Source organism: Canis lupus, chromosome 7 (genome assembly GCF_011100685.1).
Source record: "Canis lupus familiaris isolate Mischka breed German Shepherd chromosome 7, alternate assembly UU_Cfam_GSD_1.0, whole genome shotgun sequence".
Lineage (NCBI taxonomy): Eukaryota > Metazoa > Chordata > Mammalia > Carnivora > Canidae > Canis > Canis lupus.
This window is the reverse complement of record NC_049228.1, coordinates 41,022,235-41,046,030: the sequence shown is the minus strand read 5'-3', so window position 1 is coordinate 41,046,030 and position 23,796 is coordinate 41,022,235. Positions and strand designations below refer to the sequence as shown.

Sequence of the window (23,796 nt, the reverse complement as noted above, 5' to 3'; positions counted from 1 at the left end):
TGATTAAGACTATTAGGAATGCCCACCACTTATAGGTTTGTGTCTGGATGTATGTTTTCCATTCTGGGTTGTACCTGGGAGGGGGACTGATGGATCGGTTCTCTGCGCTCCTGTGTGCTGACCATTCTGAAAAGCTGCCAAACCGCTTGGTGCAGTGGCTGTGTGACTTCATGTCCTCACCAGCAATGGTGGGAATCCATTAGGATAATGAGCACACAGACAGAACATAAACAAGTTTCTCCGATTTCTCCACTCTCACCAACAACTGATACTTCCTGCTATTTTGGCTCTAACCATGCTGGTGGGTGTGGAGTGACATGGTACAGTTTTGATTAGCATCACCGGATGATTAATGATGGTGAGTATCTTGCCATGAGCTTCTTGGCCATCTTTCTTGCTTTCATGCTTCTTACTGGACTATCTTATCCAAATCCTTTGCCAACTTTTAAAGTGGCTCGTGTGTCCTTTTATTGTTACCTTTAAAGAGTCCTTTGCATATTCTGGCACTAGAACTTGATCAGATATAATGAGTTGCAACTACTTTCTCCCGTCCCATGAGTTGTCTTTTTTACTTTCTTGTGTCCTTTGATGCACAAAGCTTTTAAATTTGGATAAAGTCCAATTTATTATGTTTTGGTTGTTTCTACTTTGGTGCCACTAAGGAAAAACTGCCTATTCCAAAGCCATGAAGATTTACATTTGTGTTTACTTCTGAGAGTTTTGCAGTTTTAAAAAATAGTTCTGGTTCTTACATTTTGGGATTAGACTGTTTACTGTGTGAGGTACAGATCCACATTTGTTCTGTGCATGTGGATGGCCAGTTGCCCCAGCACCGTTTGTGGAAGACTACTTTCTCTAGGACATGGTCTGGATACCTTGTCAAAATTCAAATGACCATATTTGCATGGTTTAGTTTCTGGACTCTGACTTCTCTCCTCTGACCTACAGGTCTGTCCTGACCATTCCATGACACCTGCTGCTCCGTGAGTTATCTGCACTTTTGATAACGTGGTAGGAGTCTGTCTTTATCCATTCGATACCCGACTGGATCACAAACTCCATAAAGGAAAGCTCCACCTCTCACTTACCTGTATAACCTTTCCGCCTTCTGCCCCAGCATCACCTGTTCTACCCTGCCACAACACGAGCACCTAGCACATGGCAGGAGCTCAATGTCTGCCAAACACAGAAGTGTATTTTCACATGTCTGTCTTTGGCCTGTGCTGTCCACTTGCCGGTAGACCCTCCCCATCTGTTTTGCCCACAGAAGGCCCACGCTTCAAGGCCCAGCTCTCTGAAATACAGCTCTCTCCCTGAGTCTCCCTCCATCCCCCATCCTTCATGGATTGCTCTCTTCCTTGTCCCCTTACTGACTCTCCTACCATAGTGTGAATTTCTTCCATTACAGAATAGTCATACGGAAGGCAAGAACTGTCTAATCTTCCCACATCTGTGTACCACAGGACCTAGAACAATGCTTTACATGCAGCAGACACTTATGGAAACATGCTGAACATTAAAGAAGGGGCCGGGACAGAACTTGGCTACCCTGCTGCACCCCCTCCACCAATGGGGGTCCCCCTGCTGGCAGCCTGCTGGCCTCCCTCAGCTCTCTGTTCCCTCAGAGTGTTCTCCCCATTCCGACACCTGGTGGCATGAGGCAGGGACAACTATTCCGTGGACAGCAAATTTGGGTGCTGAGGTTTGGCCACAATGGGCTGTGTCCCATGAGTAAGACTGTGGCTGACTGCCCAAAGCAGGACCTTACCTGTAACTCCTTTTCCTCCTGCCTCAGCATATTCCGAAGGATCTGGGTGGCATGTTTCTGGAATTCAGGATCCTGGGAATGGAATGGACAGTAGTAAGGGTGGGGGCAGCCTCCCAGATTAATTCTCTCCCACCTGCTGATTCTCAGTCAGGAAAAGCCAGCAGAGCAGTTGGGGGTGGTCTGTATGTTTGAGTGACACTCAGGTCCCCAGCCAACTTCAGACACGGAATGTTTCTCCCGAACTTCCCAGAAGCTGTGGTTGCAACCACCCCTGGTACCAAATCCCCTCAGGCTCCCTGCACCTGCTGGGTCCATCTGCCTGTCCAACGACAGATCCTATCCCCTTTCCTAACCACACCTCGTCTTTCCTCTGCCCTGTCCTGGGTCCGCCCCCTCTGCTGCCTGTTCTTCCTGGATTCCCTACCCTTTTGTCCCTTCAGGCAGCCTTTCCCCCACTGGTTGGTATTCCACACTCCGGCAACATGGCTGGCTGCAGTCTTTAGTGGATGCCTTTGTCCGTGCCTGGAGGTGTGTGCACTCTCTGCTGGTGAGCAACACCCCTGAGGGCCTCCCTAGGGTTGCCCCCATTTAGGAAGCATGCTGCCTGCTGCTGTCTGGGGAGGCTGGATGCATTCACGTGGAAGGACACGAAGGATGGAGTGGCTCCTTTCATGCAGTCAGCCCTCCTTTGGTCTGGTTTTCTGATGCTTGTGTCGGACCTCTAGCTTGCCTCTGCTCACCAGCACACCTCAATACCACCTGCGTTCCTCCCCATGGGCTGATAAGCCAGGAAGACAGCAGGGCCATACCTGCAGAGGTCTGGGCCCCGTGATGCGCTGTGGGGGGGGCAGAGGTGGCGGCGGCGGAGGTGGTGGGACCACGGGGGTGACTCGGGGGGCTCCGGCTGGGGCAGGGTCCTGCTGCAGCCCAGAGACACCGACGGACAAGGGGGAAGAGCCCAGGAGGGTCAGTGCAACGTAGGCGCCAGCTGGAGGTAGGCAGACAAGGAGAGGCTTGCTCAGGGCGCACTGTCCTGGGTGGCGGACACTGAAGCTACAAAGCTGGGCGGGGAGTGGAGAGTCCTCTCCCCTTTCCTTTCATGAAGCTTAAAATCCTGCAGAAAAATTCTCCACATTTTAACGCCCCACCGTCCTCTAATTCCAGCCTGCCAGCCCTGTGTCCACACTGGTACCCCTTTGTTCCTCTTCACGCAGGATGCTCAAGTGAAAACCCACTGTGGTATAGGTCTGCACTCCCCAAGGGCTGCCTGGCCCTCAGGCCCTTCACTTCACTGAATACAGCCAAGCCCCTGGCACACAGAAGGTACTATCCTCCCGCCCTCCTCGGACCACCCATCCGCTCTTTCCTCAACATCTGTTGCTTCTGTTGGATTACCTGGGCAGCCCTAATGGCTGGGTCTTCCTAGCGGCAAACAGAGTGTTTTTGCTTTTTCCCCCAAATAGGAAACCAATGAGGAAGGCTATCCATGGAGAGGACAGGGGAGTGAATGGTCCTGGAGGGACCTGGTAGCAGCAGGACATGGTCTACATGGTCGTGCAAGGAGGTAGAGTCTGATGAGAGACCAGTGTCTCCATGTGCAGTGACCACAGGGAATGGGGCAGGCCCAGTGGATCAAGACTAAACATGTCACCCCAGCTGCCTCTCACCCACAAAGGAGGCTCGGGGTCGAAGGGCATGCTCCCCCTGCCCACCTGCTCCCCTACTTTCTGTGCTCTGCTTTCTCCAACTCACATTTGATAAGCTTCACTACCTCCAGGTGTGAGCTGTTGGTCACCATGGTGCCATTCACCTGTTGGGGGACAAACCGTAGAGTGATCAGGATGGATGCAGGGGTTCCTCCCAAAGCTCAAAACACCACTCCTCACAAAGCCACTTCCCAATGCTACCTAGACACCTCTGGTCACCTGTCCCTCAAATTCACAATGTCAGTTTGTTCCTATTCACGTCTGCTGTGTATTACCTTCCCAGCTCCTGTAAGTGTTCAGCCACTAGCCCGCACCTGCCAACTGCCCTGTGTGCCTACTCCTCCCTGGACAGCTAAGGCATAGCCTCGCCTAGGATTCCCTTAGTGCTTCCAGGACACTATGCAGCATTGGCAGTGCTGGATACCCTGCATCAGGGCAGGTTCCAGCAGGCGGCAGCTGGCAAGGTGCTCAGGTCAGTACTGTGCAGACGCGGAGTCCGAAGGTCCTGGGCCCCTCACTGGTCTCAGCCTCCCTATTTTAAGTGTGTTTTTGTCATTTCTTAAATGGGGAAATAAAATCCATTCCAGAAGCTTGGTTACAGAGAGTCAAGAAGGGCCGAGGATGGGGCTCCTAGTAGCTGGCCCTCACTGGCTGCCACATTCCTGGGGTCCTCTCGCAGCACTGCCCCCCAACCCAGTGGCCGAGCACCGTGGTGGTGAGGGGGGAGGACCCAGGGTGCTGGCCAGAGGAGAGGGGCACTCACTTTGATGATCCGGTCTCCCTCTTTGACACCAGCTCTCATGGCTGCCCCTCCTGTAGGAAGAAGACCTGGTCAGCAGAGCCTGGCCACCCTCCCCTGAGGTCAATGACCCTGCCCCACTGTCCTTCCAAAATGTCTTCTCAGCTGTTCACGTTAGGACCTCCTGTCCTGGTTCAGTCACAACTACCTGTGAGCTGCAGGGGCTTTCTGCCCATGGCTCAGAGGCCAGGCTTCTGGTAGCCAGGCCAAGGTGCCAGAGGGGCAAGCCTGGCCCTGGGAAGAAGACATGTGCTTTACTGGAACGTGCCTGGATAGTTCCCAGGTCAAGTAAGAGCTACTTCCTATGATCTGGTGGGAAGAACGAGTTTATTTTATTTTATTTTATTTTATTTTATTTTATTTTATTTTATTTATTTATTTATTTATTTATTTATTTATTTATTTAGAAGAACGAGTTTATTGCACTAAATGTAATTGTGAACATAATAGTAATTATTAAGAGAAAGAGCAAGAAGAAGGTGAAAAGAGTTTTCAAACTGCTTCCTGAGCCCTGAGAGGCTCGTTCTGGGGTTCACACCATGAAGATAAGAGTGATCACTCCTTTATCGTCTGTTAAGATTTATTTTAGACCTTTGGCAGTTTCTCCCTTTAAAATGGGCCAGAGGGATCCCTGGGTGGCGCAGCGGTTTAGCGCCTGCCTTTGGCCCAGGGCGCGATCCTGGAGACCCGGGATCGAATCCCACGTCAGGCTCCCGGTGCATGGAGCCTGCTTCTCCCTCTGCCTGTGTCTCTGCCTCTCTCTCTCTCTCTCTCTCTGTGTGACTATCATAAATAAAAAAAAAAAAAAAAAAATGGGCCAGATGCAGAGCTCCTGATGTGACCCACTGGAGGCTGAGGCGGCCGTGACCACTGTGTAGGTCCTAATGACTTAGTCCTGGTTTGGTTTATATCCAGAAAGCACGGAAGCATGAATGCCAGAGCAGGCTGACGAGCAGCATACAGACTGTTTCTGTCAATCTGCCCCAGATGATCATTCAGTCTGTGAGCTGTACTCATCCGATAAAACAAAACTCCCACAAAGCACATATAGATGCTTCTGCTCTGAAAGCATATTCTCCAGTGCAGATGCGTTCCAAGTTGGCTTTTCAATCCGGGGACTCAGGATTACACCCTCATCTATGGTGTGCTATTTACGGAGGAGCACTTGCAAGGAGCTAGAAACTCTCTAGGCTGTGTCTGAAAACCAAAGGTGGGCAAGTGCTGTCTTGCCTGGAAGTATGAGACACATGTGGTGATTTTGGAAAAAAGGCAAAGTCTCCAGAGTAAAGGAACCAGAGAAGTTCTCTGACTTTCGTGAGCTTGAGGACCACCAAAAGAATTTGTTCACAGCACCTCCCTTGCCCCCCTGGCCAGAGAGTGATCCAGTGCTTTTGGGCGTGGGCTCAGGACGAGGACAGCAGCTACCCCGGGGGTCCAGGTGACATTGGTGTTGGCAGGACACAGACCACATGCTGAGAAACAGCAAGCTAGAGAGGCCTCACATCAGGGAAAGACAGTAACAACCACTGTGTTACTCCTGTGATGTCAATGCTGATGCGTAAGTTGTCTCTTTATGTCTCCTCCCCCAGACATGCATGCATGCACAGAGACACACACACACACACACAAAGACACACACATCCATGCACACACAGATGCACATAGAAACACATGCACACACAGGGACAGACACATATCCATGTACACACAGATGCAGAGACACATGCACGCACAAGGAGAGACACACATACAGACACATGCACACACACACACAGATCCATGCACACACAGATGCAGAGACACACACGAAGAGACATGCTCACAGACACACCCACAGACACATGCGCACACATACATCCATGCACAGACGCACAGAGACAAATGCACGCACAGGGACAGACACACAGACACATGCACACATACACATCCACGCACACACAGACACATGCACATAGAGGCACACACACAGAAACACACACACACGTGCATGCACTCACAGACAGACACACAGAGACACACACACACACAGATGCATGCACACAGACACACACACTTTCCAAAACTCAGGTTTCATTGGCAAGCCACCTTTTGCCATTTTGTCTATGGGTCTGACTGTGCTCAGGCCTCAGGGAAGGGCCCCAGGAGCTGTACCTGAAGTGGGCTGCTGCAATCCTCCCACTAGTGCAGTACCCCCAGCAGTGCCATCCTCCCACCAGCACCGGCTGCCCCAGTCTGGGAACAGGGAGAACAAAGAAGTCAGAAGTACGTGTCTTTTCAGCGCTCCATCCTCAGATGGGAAACGAGCACCGTCTAGAGTGAGCAGAGGGTGGTGTGTGAGGTGTGGGGAAAGAAGCCATCTCTCTGTAACAGAAAACTGCGAGGTGAAGCAGCACATTCTCCAGAAGATCTAGCTGAGAGAATCACTGAAGGTGCTACGCTAACCAACAGATTTTCGAAACAGCCTTCTGTGGGAAGAGTTGGCATCTAGGGCTTCTGTGGCTTGAGAGGAGAGGTCAGTGTCTGGCTTCCCAGCTTCAGAGGACAGGCTGCCTCTCTTACTAGGGCCTGACGTGGCTGGTGACTGTGAGCTGAAGCCGAGGCTTGTTGACAATTCCGAAAATCCCAGGAATGATGTTGAATCTACTCCATCTGTGCTCCAGAAAGGGCACCACAAAGCCTGGATGATGGCACGTCTGTTCACGACAGAGTTTACTGAATGTCTTAAGTCCACTGCTGAGACCTGCTCAGAAGACAGATCCCTTTCCACATGCTTCTCACAGAGGCATCTGGCTAGGAATCTTGATCCCATGGTAGTGAGTTCAAGCCCCATGTTGGACATGGAGCCTACTTTAAAAAAAAAAAAAAAAAAAAAAAAAAAAATGCACCTGGCCACCCAAGAGCTCTGATGGAGATGGACAAGAGTGTTGTTCTCATGCCTGCTGACACAACACCCACTCTGCAGCTCATAGAGCAAGGAGTCATTTCGACTTTCAAGTCTTGTTATTTGACAAATATATTTTGTGAGACAATGGCTGCCATAGACAATGATTCTGCTGATGGATCTGGGCAAAGTCAATTGAAAATCTTCGGGGAAAAAAAAAAGAAAGAAAATCTTTGGGAAAGGATTCTTCATTCTCGATGCCATTCAGAACATTCATGATTTGTGGGAAGAGGTCCAAAGATCAACATTCACAGGGGTTTGGAGAAGCTGACGGCATCCCTCGTGGAGGACTGTAAGGGGTTCCAGATTTCACTGGAGGAAGTCGCTGCAGGTGTGGAAACAGCAGGAGAACCAGAATCAGAAGGGGGTCCTGGAGGTGGAACGGAACCGCTGTGATCTGAGGACAGAACCTGAACCCACAAGGAATGTTCCTTAGGGATGAGCCAAGAGTGTGGTTTCCCCACACAGAATCTCCTCCTGGTGAGGATGCTGTGAAGACTGTTGAAATGACCACCAAGGATTTAGAATGTTCCATAAGCTTAGTTGATCGTGCGGTGCCAGAGTCTGAGAGGACAGGCTCTGGGGTGTAGTGCTATCCAGCTGTACGCACACTCAGGGAGACAGTTCACGGGAGGAGGGTCCATTGTTGCAGCAAACTTCACTGTCTCATATTAGGAAAGCTCCACGGCCACCCCAGCCTTCAGCAGTCCCCAACATCAAGGCAAAAAGGTTATGACTCACCAATCAGCAAGGAGGTACTTTTCATTAAGGCACGTATATCGTCTTTTTAGATGTAACACTACTGCATACAGTAAACCACAGTGTAAACAAAACTCTTCCAAGCACTGGGAAACCGAAACAACCATCAGACTTGCTTTATTGCGCTATCATGCTTGGCTGTGGTGTCTGGCCCAAGCCCACCATGTCTCCACGGGGAGCCTGTGACACTCTCCATGTCACCAGCCCCACCCCATCTGCCATCCTGACATTCGCTCCTCCTAGAGACACCGGCCTCACAAACTTCCACACCCCCACCTCCTTCCTGCTTGTCAGCACAGCCCTGGTCACTAGCCAGTGTGACTCCACTGCCTGGCGGATGGTGGCTCTTCTGCTCTTGGGTAGTGGCAGGACCGACCTGCTTATAGGCCCTCCCACTCTGCTCCCTTCCCACCAAACTCCTATCCTGCCAGCGTTTTTTCATTCCCTCCTTCCAGACTACCTTGAAACCCTGGTTCTTCCAGAGAAGCTGCAGCCACAAACTGCCCGAATGCCAATTTCCCAGCACCTCCACCTCCCTGCCTGGCCCACATATGTCATTTCTCCTTTAGTCAGTCAGTATTTAAGGTAACCTGCATCTGCAAATGCAGGCAATCGCTCAGGCCAGTGTGCCATCCCAAAATGTAAAGTGTTGTGGGTAGGTATGAAGAAGGGGGTCTCTGTTTCCACCACAGCATCTTCTCATCCAGGGTGAGGGGCTCCCCTGGGCAGCAGGTGGGCATGTGCCTGACATCCTGAGGGCCACTCTGCTGCTGTTACACCTCCCAACAGAGAAGTAAGCGTGAAGTGTGATTCCTAGAAATTCTGTCTAGTGGTGTGGCACTGCGGTGACATCCCCAGACACCACTGGGGACCTACTCGAGTCATTCCTTCACGCCCAGAACATGCCGCGCCTCCACAGAAAGCATGCGCACATTCTCCAGCTCACACGGCACTGTCACACGCATGGCTGCTAAGTACGAAGTGTCCCTCGACCCTCCACTCACCAGGCCGCACAGACTGCACCAGAACGATGCGATCCCCGCTGACCGTGAAGCCAAAGCCATGTTGGTCCTTTTGGATGATGACACAGCGCTGAACAAGACCTGACAGGAGGTGACAAAAAAAGAAGGGGTTAGGTAGGCACAGTCACTGGAAGGTTAGTGCGTACACACCAAGACCAACCCAGGAAGGCCCCAGTGCTTCCTCCTCCTAACCAGATTCCCCAGACTCTTCCTGTCCAAACACTACGGCAACAACATGCCTCCCTTGGCAAGCAGCACAAACTTGCAACCTACTTTGTATTCTACCTAAGGAATCACCCTCTTCTGAGCACTGAGCTGTCTCTCTCTTGTACATGTCTTTCTCTTTAGGTCTGGCTGGGTGAGGCTGGCCACTTCCTGCGATGGACAAGGCATAAGTTCTAGAGTTAAAGGCCAATGGGTTTCAGGCCTTGCCTCTGTCCCTTCTGAGCTTCTGCACTTGGGCACGTTTCTGAACCCTTCTGTGCCTCAGCTTCCTCATCTGTAAAGCTGGATAATGTCTACTACTTTCTATCATTGATGGAAGGACAGATGAGGCGATTTATGTAAAATCGTGTAATACAATGCCTAGCATACATTGTGAGCTCAATGTAAAGGCTAAGAAGATCTGTCTGTGGGGGTGTTCACTTCTGTGTCTATGTGTTGATGTCCCCAATTTACCTGCTGTCTCAGAGGTGTCAGAGGGCTGGCGGAGGTGGGAAGGGGACCTGCGTTCAGGCGCTGGATCTCCCAAAGACAGGGTACTTAACCTGGAGAGTAAGGAAGGCACACTGGTTGAGTGGGGCAGGGAGGAACCAGTCTCAGGTTAAAAGGGGCCCTGAGTCTTGGGTAAAGAGAGGCCAACCCTTCCACCCTGTAACCCACTAAACCCGCTAAACCTGGCGGGAGAGTAGGCGTATCTACACCACTGGCAACACCACTTATTTTGAATCCTGGACTGGCAGGACAAGCATGGTCTCTTTGATACCCAGGAGGGCGTGAAGGGCAAGAGCCCTTCCTGGAGTCAGGAGACAAAGAGACAATGCGAGAACAGGATGCGCACAGACACACACGCTTGTTGGGTCTTACCAGGCTGCAATGGGGCTGATGGAACAGAACGAAGCAGCAGAGAAAATGAATGCAAGAAAAAGACAGGAAAAAACAAAAGCTAGTTAGTTTTAGGCGGTGATTTGCAAAGGAAAGGGAGACTGGAGAGCAAGATGGTGGAGGGTCAAAATCACATGGAGACCTGCGTGCACTGAGCAGGACGGTGGTGGGTGCGGCAGACAGCCTCCCCGACCTGGGCTTTGTCTTGCTGTGCTCCCCACCAATCCAGCATCTCCAGGAGGGTAACTGGGCATTTAATACTAACCTGTTGGGTAACTAGCATGCACTTCTCTAGAAAGGAGGGCAGAGCAATGGCCCGAGCCTCTGAACATGCCACTTATCCTGTGGGCTCTGGGAGGAGTCTGGCCTGTCTGGTGGTAGTAGTCCAGCCCACATTCACCCCCTGCTGGCAGCCAGCCTGAAGCACCTTGCTTAGCAACTGTTAAGACCCTAAAACTTCAAGGTACCCCAGGTTACTGCACCAGGACCCTTGCACGAGTAGTTCAATCACTGCCATGCCTCTCCTTTTCAGAAAAGCGTGCCTGCTGCCCCTCCGAGGGGGTCTCCCAGGCATATCTACAGCATATGACCAGACAGAAGGTTGTTCATGGAGGTGCTGTGTGCGGCGGCAAAGCATGGACTCGACGTAAATGTTCACACAGGTGGCTAGGTGGGGAAACCGAGTGATGGTGCTCAGCTGTGTGGGATGGGAGGGCTCTGAGCGGAATTATGTACACAGGAGAAAGTGGGTAAGGAGATTATTTGTCCCTATGTGCTCACATACTTGTTTGCATATGCATAAAATATCTAAACCACTTTTGGAGGGTACGAAAGACACCCACACACTGGGCTGGGAGCTTTACATCCTATTCTTGCTTGTACCCGTGAACTTCTCAATCATGTGACGGTGCTAGCTCTTCAAGTAATACATACAATACAACATAAATAAATTACCTCTAAAGTTACAAGAGGGGGTCTTCTTCCCCCCTCACCCTGGCACCCCTCTTACCTGGACAGGTGAGACTGCTTTTTACTGGCTGATCTTTGGATCAGAGACAGAAGGACACCGAGGAAGCAGAGAGCAGGGGGCCCAGGAGAGAGTGAAGCAAGAAAGGAGGAAGAAAGACAAAAACAAGACATAAACCAGACAAGACAGTGGAGATGGTGGGCTCAAAAAAAAGCCACAATCAAACTCAGCAGGGCGCAGGAGAGGAAACCTGCCAAGACGTAGTAGTCATCTGGCCAAAATGCCAATCCACTCATGTCACTTTGCTGCCCCAAACCTCGCAGAGCTTCTCTCTGGTACTCGGGACTGCTTTTGAGCTGGGCCATGGTGTGGAGCAGGGCCTCCTGCCTGGTCCTCCCACAGCCCCCGGGGCCCACTGTGCTGCCCCATGGGTGGCACAGCAGGGCTGCCTAAAGGCAGCTGTGGGCCACTAGGGTAGGACTCCAGCAGCACTAGTCTCTGCTCTTTGCTACTGTTGCCTCCCTTCACCTGCTCCGGGTTCTGGCTCTTGCCTTTGCCCACACTGTGCCCACTCCCCGTGCAGCGCCCACTCCCTAGATGTCCTTCCTACTCCATGGCCTGTAACTGCATCCATAAGCCAGGCTCCAGGGTGCACTTCCAGCAGCTCCAACTTCTGGTGTCTTCAAACTACTGGACTCCATCAGCTCGCCTGCCCTGCCCCCTCCACCCATGGCAGGCACTCGGCTCAGTCCAGCATTGGGGAAGTGTTCTAGAATCTGGATGAGAACCGTACTCACTGGGGTGACCATTCCACCTCACACGTATGTCATGTCACCACGCTGTAGCCCTGGAACTGACACAGCACCGTGTGTCAATGACACCTCAGTGACACTGAAAAGTGTCCTGGCACCCAGACCCATGCCATCTAATATAATGGTCACTACCACATGTGGCTATTTATTTTTGAAATAAAATTTAAGATTCAGTTTCTTAGTCATACGAGCCAAATTCCAGTGCTTCACAGCTATGTGTAGCCAGTGGTTACCACAGCCCCTGGACGGTGTAGCATCCCTGCACACAGCTCTGCAGTGTTACTCTACACAGTGTGAAGGCACTAGGGCATAGAAATAAGACTTGGTCACTGCTGGCTGGGGACGAGGGCAGCGTACAGAGCTTCAGCACAAACAGGGGGCCATGGCTTGGTGCCAGCACCCCTCAGAGAGGGGTTCTCAGAATGGACCTTATGGTAGAGGTCTTCTGCTGCAGCTCCTTATCTGTCATCTTCCGTCAGATCGGCAGCACGCCCCACCCTGGGTGGTCCTGTTCAGGCGCGAACCCCTCCTCCTCCTCAGGAGAAAGCCCACGTCATCCCAGGAGAGCCTGGGCCTCGTCCTCGCCTCTGCTGGACTCTGCGGCCCAGTGGCTTCCCGTGCCTGCATCAAAGCATGCAGGAGCAGGGAGTGCGCAGCCTGGTCTGCTCTGCACTTGAGCGGGTCGGGTGCTGTTGGCCTCGTCAAAGGCCCACAATGCTGAGGCCCAGGGAGCTGGCTGTGGAGGACATCAGGATGCACGAGAAACATTCCAGCAACAGGTAAACATTTTTTTCTCGCCAAGAGCTTCACAGAGGAAAACCCACCACAGAATTGGAGGAAGACATGCCTACAGCAGCAGCTCGGGCGCTGAGACAATATGCAAGCTGCTGGATCCCCTAGGGTCACACCCCGAGCAGACTTTGAGGGAGACCGTGGGAAGGTTAAAATCAGACATAAGGGAGGAGGAGAGGAGGGAGGACATAGCCTGGCATGAAACAAGGGCCATCAGAAAAGAAGAAAGGACTCACATTTGGGTTCCCCTCTTCCTCATGATATTCCCATGGAAATGTGGCAGCTGAGCTTAAATTCCAATTGGCCTGAACCTGATGCGTGTGGGGAAGGCCTGGGAGAGGGGAGACACTTCACCTGAGTTTGTAGCTTGTTAAATGGCAGCCATGAGACAGATGGCCTGGCCCAGCTTCTCAGTAAGCCCTGTGCCATGGAGTCATCTTGTGTCACCAGCAAAGGCCATGACTTCCAGTTGCAGGTCTGGACGAGTATAGCAGCCCTGTTTTCTCTCCACTGCAACAGACTGGCCTCCCCGGGGCTCAGATGGACCTGTCATCCCTGGCTTGCTCCCGAAAGCCCAGGAGTGCATGCTGTCCCCTGGCACTGAGCACTGAAGGCCTCTTACCAAGTGCCTCCAAACACTGTGAGAATTCACTGGCACTCCCTGCTCTGTCACACTGGCCTCCACTGGATCCTGTGCTCACCCTGCTGCTGTTCCGTGATGGCCCCAACCCTCTCTCTCTGCTTCTCAAGGCTCTAGTCAAGTGGCAGCGACCCCACCACGCCTCCTGCGGTCACAGCAGCCTGCATTTCCTTTACTCTTAAGATTTTATTCTGAAAAATTTTAAACCTATATTACTGTTGAGGGAACAGCATGATGAATACCTATATACCCTTCATCCAGACTCACCAATTAACATGTCACACTTGCTTTTTCTATGATTATACATTTTTTTTCCATTTCAAAGCTGCAAGATGGCTTGATACTTTGTCCCTAAATACATCAACATAAATCCCCCTAAGACCTTGAGACTTATAAACAATCGCAGTGACAGCAGGACACCCAAGGAAGTTCATCTTTGATACAATAAGATTACTTCATACATAGTCCCCAGTCCGCCCCCTAAATGGCCATTGATCTTCTACATAGCTGTTCTCCAATGGCCTTGGTCCAATTGTCGATAGCACACTGTATTTACTCAGTCTCCTTGACATTCAAGTGACCCAGAACCCCCACCCCGGTCTCTCTAAACACTGCTGTGTTGATGAGCTCAGGCCAGTCTTCATGAATGGCCTGCAAAAGACCTGTCCGTTTCTGCATGATTAGAATCACATTAAGCCTTTTAAAAGAATATTACATAAGGGATGCCGATTTCCAGTTCTGCTAGGTTTGATTACGTAGGTGAGGTGGTGTTCCTGGGAGTTGGCAGTGGTATAGGCCCATTTCCTGTTTGAACCAGCGGGCAATCTGGGGTGATACTGAGCTGGAGGACCACCCTGTTCCCAGCCGCCACACCATCCACGGACATCCATGCTTGACCTACTTGCTGCGCTGAAGGCTGCCAAAGGGCAATCTGCTAATTCTGTCATTCTGTCTACATCTATGGGCACGCAGTCTCTTGTAGAGCAAGCCATCTTATCCCTCTTCTGGAGTGGTGTCGTGAACTAATGAATTTTTACCCAGTAAAATGCATTATAGTCCATTATCATCACCATTTTTTAAAAATGTTCTTTTTAAATCTTTACTTTTTGTAATTTTTTTTTTTTTTTTTAGTAATCTCCACACCCAACATGGGGCTCGAACTCAAGACTCCGAGATCAAGAGTCGCATGCCACCAACTGAACTGGCCAAGTGCCCCTGTAATCATCACTTTTTAAAACCTGTGGGAGGTGCCCCATTCGGCTGGTGGGGGATCTTATTCCTTTTAAGTGTTACCATCTGTCTTGAAGAGCATCCTTGCCTTCTGGCCAGATGCTCTGGCTTACCTTGTACCTTCCATAAGCCAGACCTGCAATCGAACTCTCCTCTAGGGAGCCCTGGTTCCTTTCAGTGGGACACGTGTGTAGAGATGGGGCCTGGGTGCCAGATGCTCACTGTGACCAAGACTGTCATCCCTCCATTCCCTTCAGTGGGCAGGGCAGGGACATCTGTGCAGGAGGTGTGAGTTCCAAACGACAGGGTCCCTTGTCTTCCCCAATTCTGTACTGTAGCTTCTTTCTCCCATAGTGAGAACCTGGTTCCCACACAAAAGCAGCACATGTACTCATTTGCCCCATTTCCAAATGCATACGGGACGGCTGCTCGAGTGAACACACTGACATTGCTGGCAACAGCCAACTCATGAAGTGCCAGGTGTCCCTGTGGGTCCTTCTGTCCTCAGACCATGTCCTGCTGCAGGTGCATGTGCTATCCATCTGAAAAGTGTTTAGGTTTCTTTTCATATTTGCACTTAATTTGGGGGCTTGCTTTCCTCAGGCTTATTTATCTAATTTCATTCTTTGAACTTGCTAAGCATTTACATAGTTGAAAACTCAAAATCAAACTTTAAAAAGAGTATATTTAGAATTGTCCCTGTCCCATCCTCCCACTCCTCCAAGGAAACATTTTCATTTGCCTTCAGCTTCCTTTCTTTCTTCTTGTAAAGTTAAGCAAATAGGCAGAAATATTCTTATTTTCCTTTCTTGCTTATACGGCAGGTAGTATCTCACACGTTCAGACTTTGCTTTTCTCATTGAGCCTATCCTCAAAGTGCCTCCGTATCAGCTCACAGAAATCTGTCATTTCCTTGTCCTCCCCTTTGGCCCACACCCTGCACAGGTGTCCCTCCTCGACCCAGCTCTCTGTCACCTGGCGTCATCCTCCCTCTCTGCTAGAGGGCAAAGGTTGCAGTGTGTACCTTCCGGTATGCTCTCCAGCAGCACCAGGCACTGAATGCCCTCCTCATCCCAGCCTACAACAGTGTGAATGAGAAAGCATGGAAACGTCCGGTGACTTTCCAGATAGCAAAGTTGAAAACTGCCCATGTATCCCTCCTGTTGGCCTATGGGTGTGTATGTGTGTGTGTTTCCAAAAATTAGTTAAAAATTGAAAATGAGGCAATTTCGCATTAACAAAATGCAGGTTTCTGGGAAAAGGGTGGAAGTTCTGGTAGCACTGCGCTTCTAGTCTCACATGGCGACTATCAGCTGATGGGAGCCCCTTACTCCATCCCAGCCTATAATGTCCCTGTTCTGGGACACTAGCTCTTCCCACCTTCCAGGCAGTGTGCCATGCACCTAATGTTCATTGTGTGTGTAATCACCACAACAGCCTGGCGAGGTGGGTAGCACATGCTCATACTCAGAGCATACACGGAGGGTAAGTGGAGTTAGGATACACCTGACTTCAAGATCTGTGCCCCTAAATGAAGTTATCTGACCTGTGGCCATATGAAGTTCTAACTGGCCTTTACTGGACCTTTTCTCCTATTTTCTTTTCTACACATATGCATACATGTATGTACAATATATGTACATGTAAAAACACACACCTTACATGTGCATACACACAATACATGACGTATGTTAGCTCACGAGATGCAGACATAGAATACACACGTCACAAACATCTGGAAAGATAACACAATAAATACACAGATTAAAGCACCCCATATGTGTGCTGACCAACGTCTCTTACGTCTGGGCAAAGTCATATTCTCAGGTCCCTCCTCAAAGCCAGGAGCAGCAGTAAACCAGGAAAGAGCCTTGCCAGGACCTTCGTTCTAGATAAAGTCCACACTCATTGAACCCTGACCTGGTCTTACTGGTCTGGTTTCCCTTATCTTCCAGGGTGGAGGAGCTCTAAGCAGCCTCCCTGCACCCTAACTTCCCCAGGATTCTGCATCTGGGTAGAATGTTCCCCATGGTGGGAAGCTGGCAGATATTCAGGCCTGTACATCCCTGCAGTGAAGGGAAGAGACACAAATGCCCCTGCTTCGAGCTCATGTGCTTGAAAACACTAGAGCACAAGGGGCACAGATCAAACAGTTTTGATCACAATCAGGGTGCAAAGTCAACACTTCAAAGGATGCTATAAAAAAGGGCTGGGTTTGGAATCAAGGACATTCAGGAGCTATTCAGGAGCTAATCCCAGTTCTGTCCCCAGTTCACACAGGCCCTTGCCATCATCCACTTGACTTGCAACATGGGGGTCCTGTCATCTCTAACACCAAAGGGCAGGAGCCCCTGGTAGTGCAGCCAGAGAAGGTTCCCACCTCAGTCAGGTCACATGCTGGCTGCAGAGCAGTGTGGGAACTACTCGAAGCTCCTGCCAGGGACCCGACTCAGTGGCGTGCAATCTATTTCTACTTCCACAAGCAGCCCAAATGGTCCTCGTTCAGGGAACCCATCACTGTGTGGAAGCCTGAAAGCCATCCCTTACTCTCTGCATCATCCCCAGTATCCCCAGAGACCTTACCCTTGAGGTCAAGGTCGCAGCCACAGCCCAGTGTGGTGCCTGGGGCATGCAGGGTGCCCATGCCACATGTTGAAGGACTGTGCAACACTCCTCCTTTTGGAGCTGGTGTGGGGGTCAGAGGCCCTGTTTGTTAGCTTCCTTGATGTTGTGAAGTCTGTGCAAATCCTTTCAAGGTCCACACTGGGTGACCGATGCTCAATGTGCCAGAGGTGAGGGACATGGACCAGTGTATGAATACAAGATGAAATGAGGACGACCCCAGCAGTTCTAGTCGTCTCTGCTTCCATGCAGTGTCTCAGAGGGCTGTATCACACACTGGGCAGACAGGTGTGTGTGCAGGGAGGCAGAAAACCAGCATGCTGAGCTTCAACACAGGGTGTTTAGCACACAGCCCATGTGGTATGGTTTGGAAAGCACACTTTCAGGGTGAAATATGGGCTCAAGTGCAGCCTTCTCCTGCTGTCACCTCATGGAACAGCCCTAGTTTCTCAACAACAAAAGTGGAGAACACTACTTTCTTCCAAGGGTGACTGGGAGTGCCAAATCACCCCCACCAAAACCTCAAAGCCAACCTGTCCAAATGGAAATCCACCTTCCAGCCCAGGCCCAGCTCTGTTCCTGGGTCAGTGTTTCCTCCCAAGGTCCAAATGCTGTGCAGTTGCTCACGCCAGGAGCCTGAGAGTTACCTCTGACTCCCCTGCAAATCGAATCACCGCCAGTTCCTATGGCTATTCCCCACAGCTAGCTCTGGACCTCACCTGCTTCTGCCCCTCCCTGGTCCTCCTCTGGGAGGACTGCTCCCCTCATATCTTTGCAGGTTCCCCTCCCTAGAATCCACCCATTCTCTACATATAGTCCGTGACTGTCACCTTGCAGTACTTTCCCACTGTCCTTGTATAAAGTTTCAAATCCAGTTTCAAACTGGTCCTCATGCCCCAGTTCACCACGCCCACCCTTCCTCGCTGCACCTCCACCCCAGAAGCCTGCTCCTCCCTCCACGGTGCCTTCTCTTCATTCTGCTTTCAGGGTTCTTCCCCTGAAATCTTCCCTGTAGTGCTCACTCAGTGCTGACTAATCATTTGGTGCTTTTCTGGGTTGTTTCACGTCTACTTTCCCTGTTTACCAGTAAGCTAAGCTGTATTGTCTCTTATTCTTTCTAGTGCACAGCAGCTCCAGACAGAGTAAGTAGCAGATATTCAATAAATAGAAGGTGAAACATAATATCAGATAATATATGCCAGGGACTCTGCAGACATGGAAATGTCACAAGCACACAGGGGTCATCAAGAGAGTTTGGGTGACCTCTGCAGTGCACAGAAATTAGGAGTAAATTCACAGCTTCCCGGTTTTGATGACTCAAAGTGGGAAGGTGCTAGCCCCTCCATGGATGTCTGCGGTGGGCACCACCAACCTGGCTGTCAGAGCTGTTTCAGCTCCTAAAGTATTCGGTCTCCCAGATTTCTAGAATTCCAGTCTGCACACAAAGTACTTCACAAGAACATGAATGTTAACATGTGTTGGTAAGGACACAATGGGTTGGGGAGAAAGAAGGCCAAAGAAGGAATGGGAGAGGCAGGCTCCAAGGGCAGAGCTGGGAGCAGGGGCAGAGTTCTGAGGGGTAGCTCTGGCATGGAAAGACGTGGGAAGGAGGAATAGTGCGAGACGGCAGCTCTGAGGCTGTCAGTGTAACCCAGGGCAGAGGGAAAGATCAAACAGGAGAGAGTACGATGTAAGCCTGCGAAGATTGTAGAAAGTTTCCACCTCTGCTCTGCCGTGTATTAGCAGGGAGGGAGGTTCTTAGCAAACTCTCTTAAATACTGGGTTTTTCCACCTGAATGACGTGGACGGTCCACCTGCCTGCTCCCCATCTCAGGGAGCGGCTGTGGGAATTAAATAGTGGGGCTGTTGGAAGGCCTGGGGGACACTGAAGCCTCTGGCAATGACTGAGGAGAGGCTGGGGCAGGGTCGCTGCCGAAGCTTCCCAGGGCTCACAGGATCAGAGCAAGCCTTGAGAAGGACAGCCTGAAGGGAGCGGCCAGAGTGGACCAGAAGGCGAGAGGCTGGAGGCCCAGAGAACAGGCGGGGCAGGGCTGATATGCACCTGAGCGTGAGCACTACTATAGAATAAACCAGAAAAGGCAGGTGGGAGAGAGGCCTGGGGGATGGGCTGCATGACCGCCTCCCAGGCTGTCCACACGGGAGACGGGAGCTACCACAGCACATCGCCAATGCACTAGTTTGAAGTGAGAAACTCACTATAAAATACACATGAGGGCAGCCCAGGTGGCTCAGCGGTTTAGCGCCTGCCTTCAGCCCAGGGTGTGATCCTGAAGACCCAGGATTGAGTTCCCACGTCGGGCTCCCTGCATGGAGCCTGCTTCTCCTTCTGCCTGTGTCTCTGCCTCTCCCTCTCAAGAATAAATAAATAAAATCTTTAAAAAAAGCAAATAGGGCAGCCCTGGTGGCGCAGCGCTTTAGCACCGCCTGCAGCCCAAGGTGTGATCCTGGAGACAGGGGATCGAGTCCCATGTCGGGCTCCTTGCATGGAGCCTGCTTCTCCCTCTGCCTGTGTCTCTGCCTCTTTCTCTCTCTCTCTGTCTCTCATGAATAAATAAATAAAATCTTTAAAAAAATAAAAACAAATAAATAAAATAAAATAAAATAAAATAAAATAAAATAAAATAAAATACACACAGGGTTTCAAAGATAGTAAAAAAAAAAGAGAAATGCAAAATACCAATGCTTTCAATATTGATGCTTTGTGTGGCCTGCATTCTGCTTTGCCGGACAGCGCAGGTCTGGCCTCCTTTGGCCACACTCAGCCCCTTCCCCCATGGCTGGGCTTCCAGCCCCACAGCCCAGAAGCCTGCTCAGAGTCACCACTCAGAATTGGTACAGATGTCTGCCAAAGCCCTAGTGCATAGATGCTGACCTCTCTCCCTTGTACTTGTCCGCTGGGCTGTGAGCTCCTGGAGGGCTCCTCTTGGCACCATGGTGAGACAGGAGTGAGGGGTTCTGAGGAGTGACCCTCTTTTCACTTGGGACCCAGCATCCACCCGCCTCTCTGCTCATCAGTACAGGCACAGACGCATATCCGATTCACCTAAATGGTCACACATTCCTTGGAAAAAGCCCAGCACCTGGGCTGCACCCTGGAAGTCACGGGAGTAATGAGGAGCAGGGTGGTCAAGTGTGGAGCTGGATGGAGCCCGTCTGCACCATGGCTCTGGCTCTGTCTGTGGGGTGGAGGCAAATTTACTCCCTCGCCATGACCCTTGGTATCCTCACCTACAAAACTGCAATACCAGCCACCTATGCCGCGGGCAGTCAGAAGAGCTGAGGTGATACAAGCAAAGTCATCTGGCACGATGCCCGGCACGCGGCCGAGCTCAAGAAATGGTTGCCGTCCTTGCCCTGAGGCCGGGGCAAACAGCTCAAACAGCTCAAGTGAGCTACTGTCTGGGCAACCCCATCATGGCTTGCGGCCCAGGAGAAACAAATGTGGGGTTATCTCACGTAGGTGCGACCAGTTCCTAGGCCTGCTCCGGAGTAGAAGCCCTCTATGGGCCGTGGAGCCTGCTCCCTGCTCCCGTGCTACTGTCTCTGTGTCCTCCACCACCGGTAACTGAGGGGAGCAACACTGTCTCGGGATGGCTGGAGGAGACTGTAGGCCCGGGCACTGGTGCTGGGCTGCCCATCCATAGAACATCACTGTAGACGGGGTGGCCACAGCGCTTCGGGAGGCCCGGCCAGGGTGCGTGGGTTGGAGGCGGGGGCCGTCTAGACAGCTGGGTTCTGGACCAACTCTGCCCCCATCTTTCTGTATGCTCTTGAAAGAGGAGAAAAAAATTACATGGAATAAACACCTATTACAGGCCTTCATTTAATCGTCCCAACAACCTGATGAGGTAGACGTTGTTATTTTCCTTGACAGATGAGGAAAACCAGAGCTGGAGAAGCTCACTGAGCTGCTCAAGGACACAGCTATGGTGGTGCTGGGATGTGAGTTCAGGCCTGCCAGACGCGAGTCAACCTTACCTTCTGGGTGTCTTAGGTTCACCCCTACACTGCAGGGCGGGGCCAGGTGACCTCACCTCTTCTGTCTCCTCCTCATCACCACCATGCTTCAGCCCTGAGGGGGTGTCTGGGCATACCAGGTCTGTGCCCCAGAGGAGGGGGAACACATAGGAACTCAGTTTATTTAACTGGGAGGAAAACAAGGCACTCACTCCCCCAACAGTGACCTAGAAGCACATTAGCGCCTGCACTGGTGATGTCCACATGGTGGCCAGGGAGAGTTTGATTCCAGTTGCCTGGCTTTAATGAGAGCAAAGCAATACTGAAGAGTCAAGGTCACAGTCCAGGAGACACAGACTGAGCATGTGTCATTGGGCCGGAGGCCGGGAAGTGGGGGCAGAGGGCCTCAGTCTGGGGCCTGACGTTTCATCCTTGTCTGTGCAGTGCCTACTGTGTGACAGTGGACAAGACACAGCCTCGCCCCTCTCTGGGGGCCCTGTAATGACTCCATTATTTGGAAACACAAAATCACCCCGCATGCACATGTCATCTTCCCTAAGGTTTCCTGAAAAGGTACCTACACATCTCTGGAGTGAGTCCTCCTGAGGAGGGACAGCACACAGGGCACTCCTCGCCATACTCTTTGTAGCAACAGAACTGTCACTCCATGAGCTGACCAAATCAAGGACCGCCCAATCAAGGAAACAGTCCTGCCTAACAGCCAATCAAGTTTTCTTTTTGTCTCTAAAGAATCCTCACCTGGCTCAGAAGATTCACCTTTCTAATGTCCTTTGCGAAGGTGGATTTTAAATTTTTCATTCCCTAAGTTCCTATCAAAATTGATGGGAAAGTACTGGGGGGCCAGGGAAAGTTCGCCTTTGATCCTAAAACTGCTGAAATAAAGCCACAGAATGGTAACTCCGGCTGCTGCCCCCAACCCTGATCCTTAGCTGAGGCTACTGCAGGAAAACACATGGGGTCACAGGCTGGTGCCCTCAGCTGTACTGGGGAGGCCCTGGGTCAGGAGAGGGACGGGGCGGAGCGGGTGTCCCTCTGAATTCCTCTTCCACCCTTCTCCACAGTGCCTGGAAACTCCCCGCCTTCCGGTACCTTCCTCAACAGACTTGCCAGTGACGGCCACTCCTGTTCTTCACACCATCCAGCCCTTAGGCTTTTGACTTGTGCTGTGAGCACATGTCCATGCCTCTATGATACTGTAAAAGGGAGCTCATGTAGTCAAACAGCTGCTCAGCAGGCGGGACTTTTGTCTCTTTGCTGAGTTTCTTCAGCACCCCTGACCTGGGCCCCAGCCAAGAACCCTAGCTCCACACAGGACACTTCACAGACGGTGAACACAGCCTAACACAGCCGGTTAGGATGTGGATCGAAGGCCACCTGGGGGACCCCTGGTGGGGTGGGACAGGCCTGCTGGATAGGACAGCGGGTGAGGCACAAAGCCAGGCGCCGGCGGCTCCTGGCAGCCATGCAGCCACTCCCACTTCCGGGCAGGCCACAGACCAGAGTGTGGAACTGGTCCTGCCCAAGGGCTCTTCTAGAGTCTGACATACTTGGAGGCCCTTTTGCAGGGAGACAAGGGTTTTCAGCATGGCGGCTCCAACCACTTCCTACAAGGGCTCCCTCATACCCCTTTCCCACTAAATCAAACCCTCCATGTGGAAGTGGCTGCACAACAGTAAAAGGGTGTCAGAAAGACACTAGAACTGGAGACTGGACGCCCCCCTTCCCGCATGTAGGGAAACAGAAATAAGCATTTGTTCTGTGCAGAGATCTTTCTTTTTTTTTAAAGATTTATTTATTTATTCATAGAGACACAGAGAGAGAGAGACAGAGACAGAGACACAGGCAGAGGGAGAAGCAGGCTCCATGCAGGGAGCCCGACATGGGACTCGATCCTGGGTCTCCAGGATCACACCCCAGGCTGCAGGAGGCGCTAAACCGCTACGCCACCAGGGCCGCCCTGTGCAGAGATATTTCTAAGCACTTAGTCCAATTCAGAGCTTACAATAAGGCAATGAGCAGTGTTTCAGTGAAGCATCCTGGTGCTTTGAAGGCTTGCATTACAACCTTGTAGTGGGTCTTGGGCTCCTCACAAGCAGAGTGTAGGGCGTGTGCACATGTGCAGGTGGGGGCAGCACAGGGACCCTGTAGGTCCTTTCTGGGGACCTCGAAGCACACTCTCATCCTCCAGGCACAAATCACATCACAGGTAGGTTTATTGTGTCCACAAGGACCACCCCCCCAAGCAGGGTGGTAACAGTACTGCACTCGGAAATGGTCAGGCTGCAGAAACAAGCCTGGACTGACTAGAAGAGAGTCACTGGCACCCAGGGCAGGGCACCATGCCTATTCCTCTCTGTTGGGCCAGGCATGTACACCTGCTCAATGAAAAGGTGCTGAATGATGAACGACCAATCTTGAAATTCTTACTCCTCCCACTCCCCAGTGTCCTTGTAGTCCCCAGTGCCCTGTGCCAAGTGTTCTATGGCTGAGCTCATGTCCTTCCTGGCCCACTTGGTCAGCCTGCCCTGGGGCCTGTATGCCTGCGGGGCTTCTCTCTGCTACACCACCAGAGCCAACATGTATCAGTGCTTCATGGCTTCCTATCACTTCATCCGCAGTGGTCACGTCTCCCTCC

At 51.5% G+C, this 23,796-nt stretch overlaps 1 protein-coding gene across 15 annotated transcripts in view; it reads right to left on the bottom strand.

Annotated features, from left to right (window-relative positions):
* Nucleotides 1-23,796, bottom strand: part of ARHGEF11 (Rho guanine nucleotide exchange factor 11) — an 86,321-nt gene that overhangs the window by 33,192 nt on the left and 29,333 nt on the right. For 10 of the 15 annotated variants that reach the window (XM_038542948.1, XM_038542951.1, XM_038542950.1 and 7 more), the window contains 8 exons: nt 11,109-11,141; nt 10,082-10,096; nt 9,674-9,762; nt 8,978-9,076; nt 4,238-4,287; nt 3,521-3,578; nt 2,578-2,756; nt 1,769-1,840 (listed from right to left, as the gene is read on the bottom strand). In XM_038542948.1, the coding sequence (XP_038398876.1) occupies nt 1,769-1,840; nt 2,578-2,756; nt 3,521-3,578; nt 4,238-4,287; nt 8,978-9,076; nt 9,674-9,762; nt 10,082-10,096; nt 11,109-11,141 (595 nt within the window). Of the gene's footprint in view, nt 1-1,768; nt 1,841-2,577; nt 2,757-3,520; nt 3,579-4,237; nt 4,288-8,977; nt 9,077-9,673; nt 9,763-10,081; nt 10,097-11,108; nt 11,142-23,796 lie in introns of those variants that run through there. The other 5 variants (XM_038542955.1, XM_038542954.1, XM_038542960.1 and 2 more) reach the window with 3 other exon arrangements.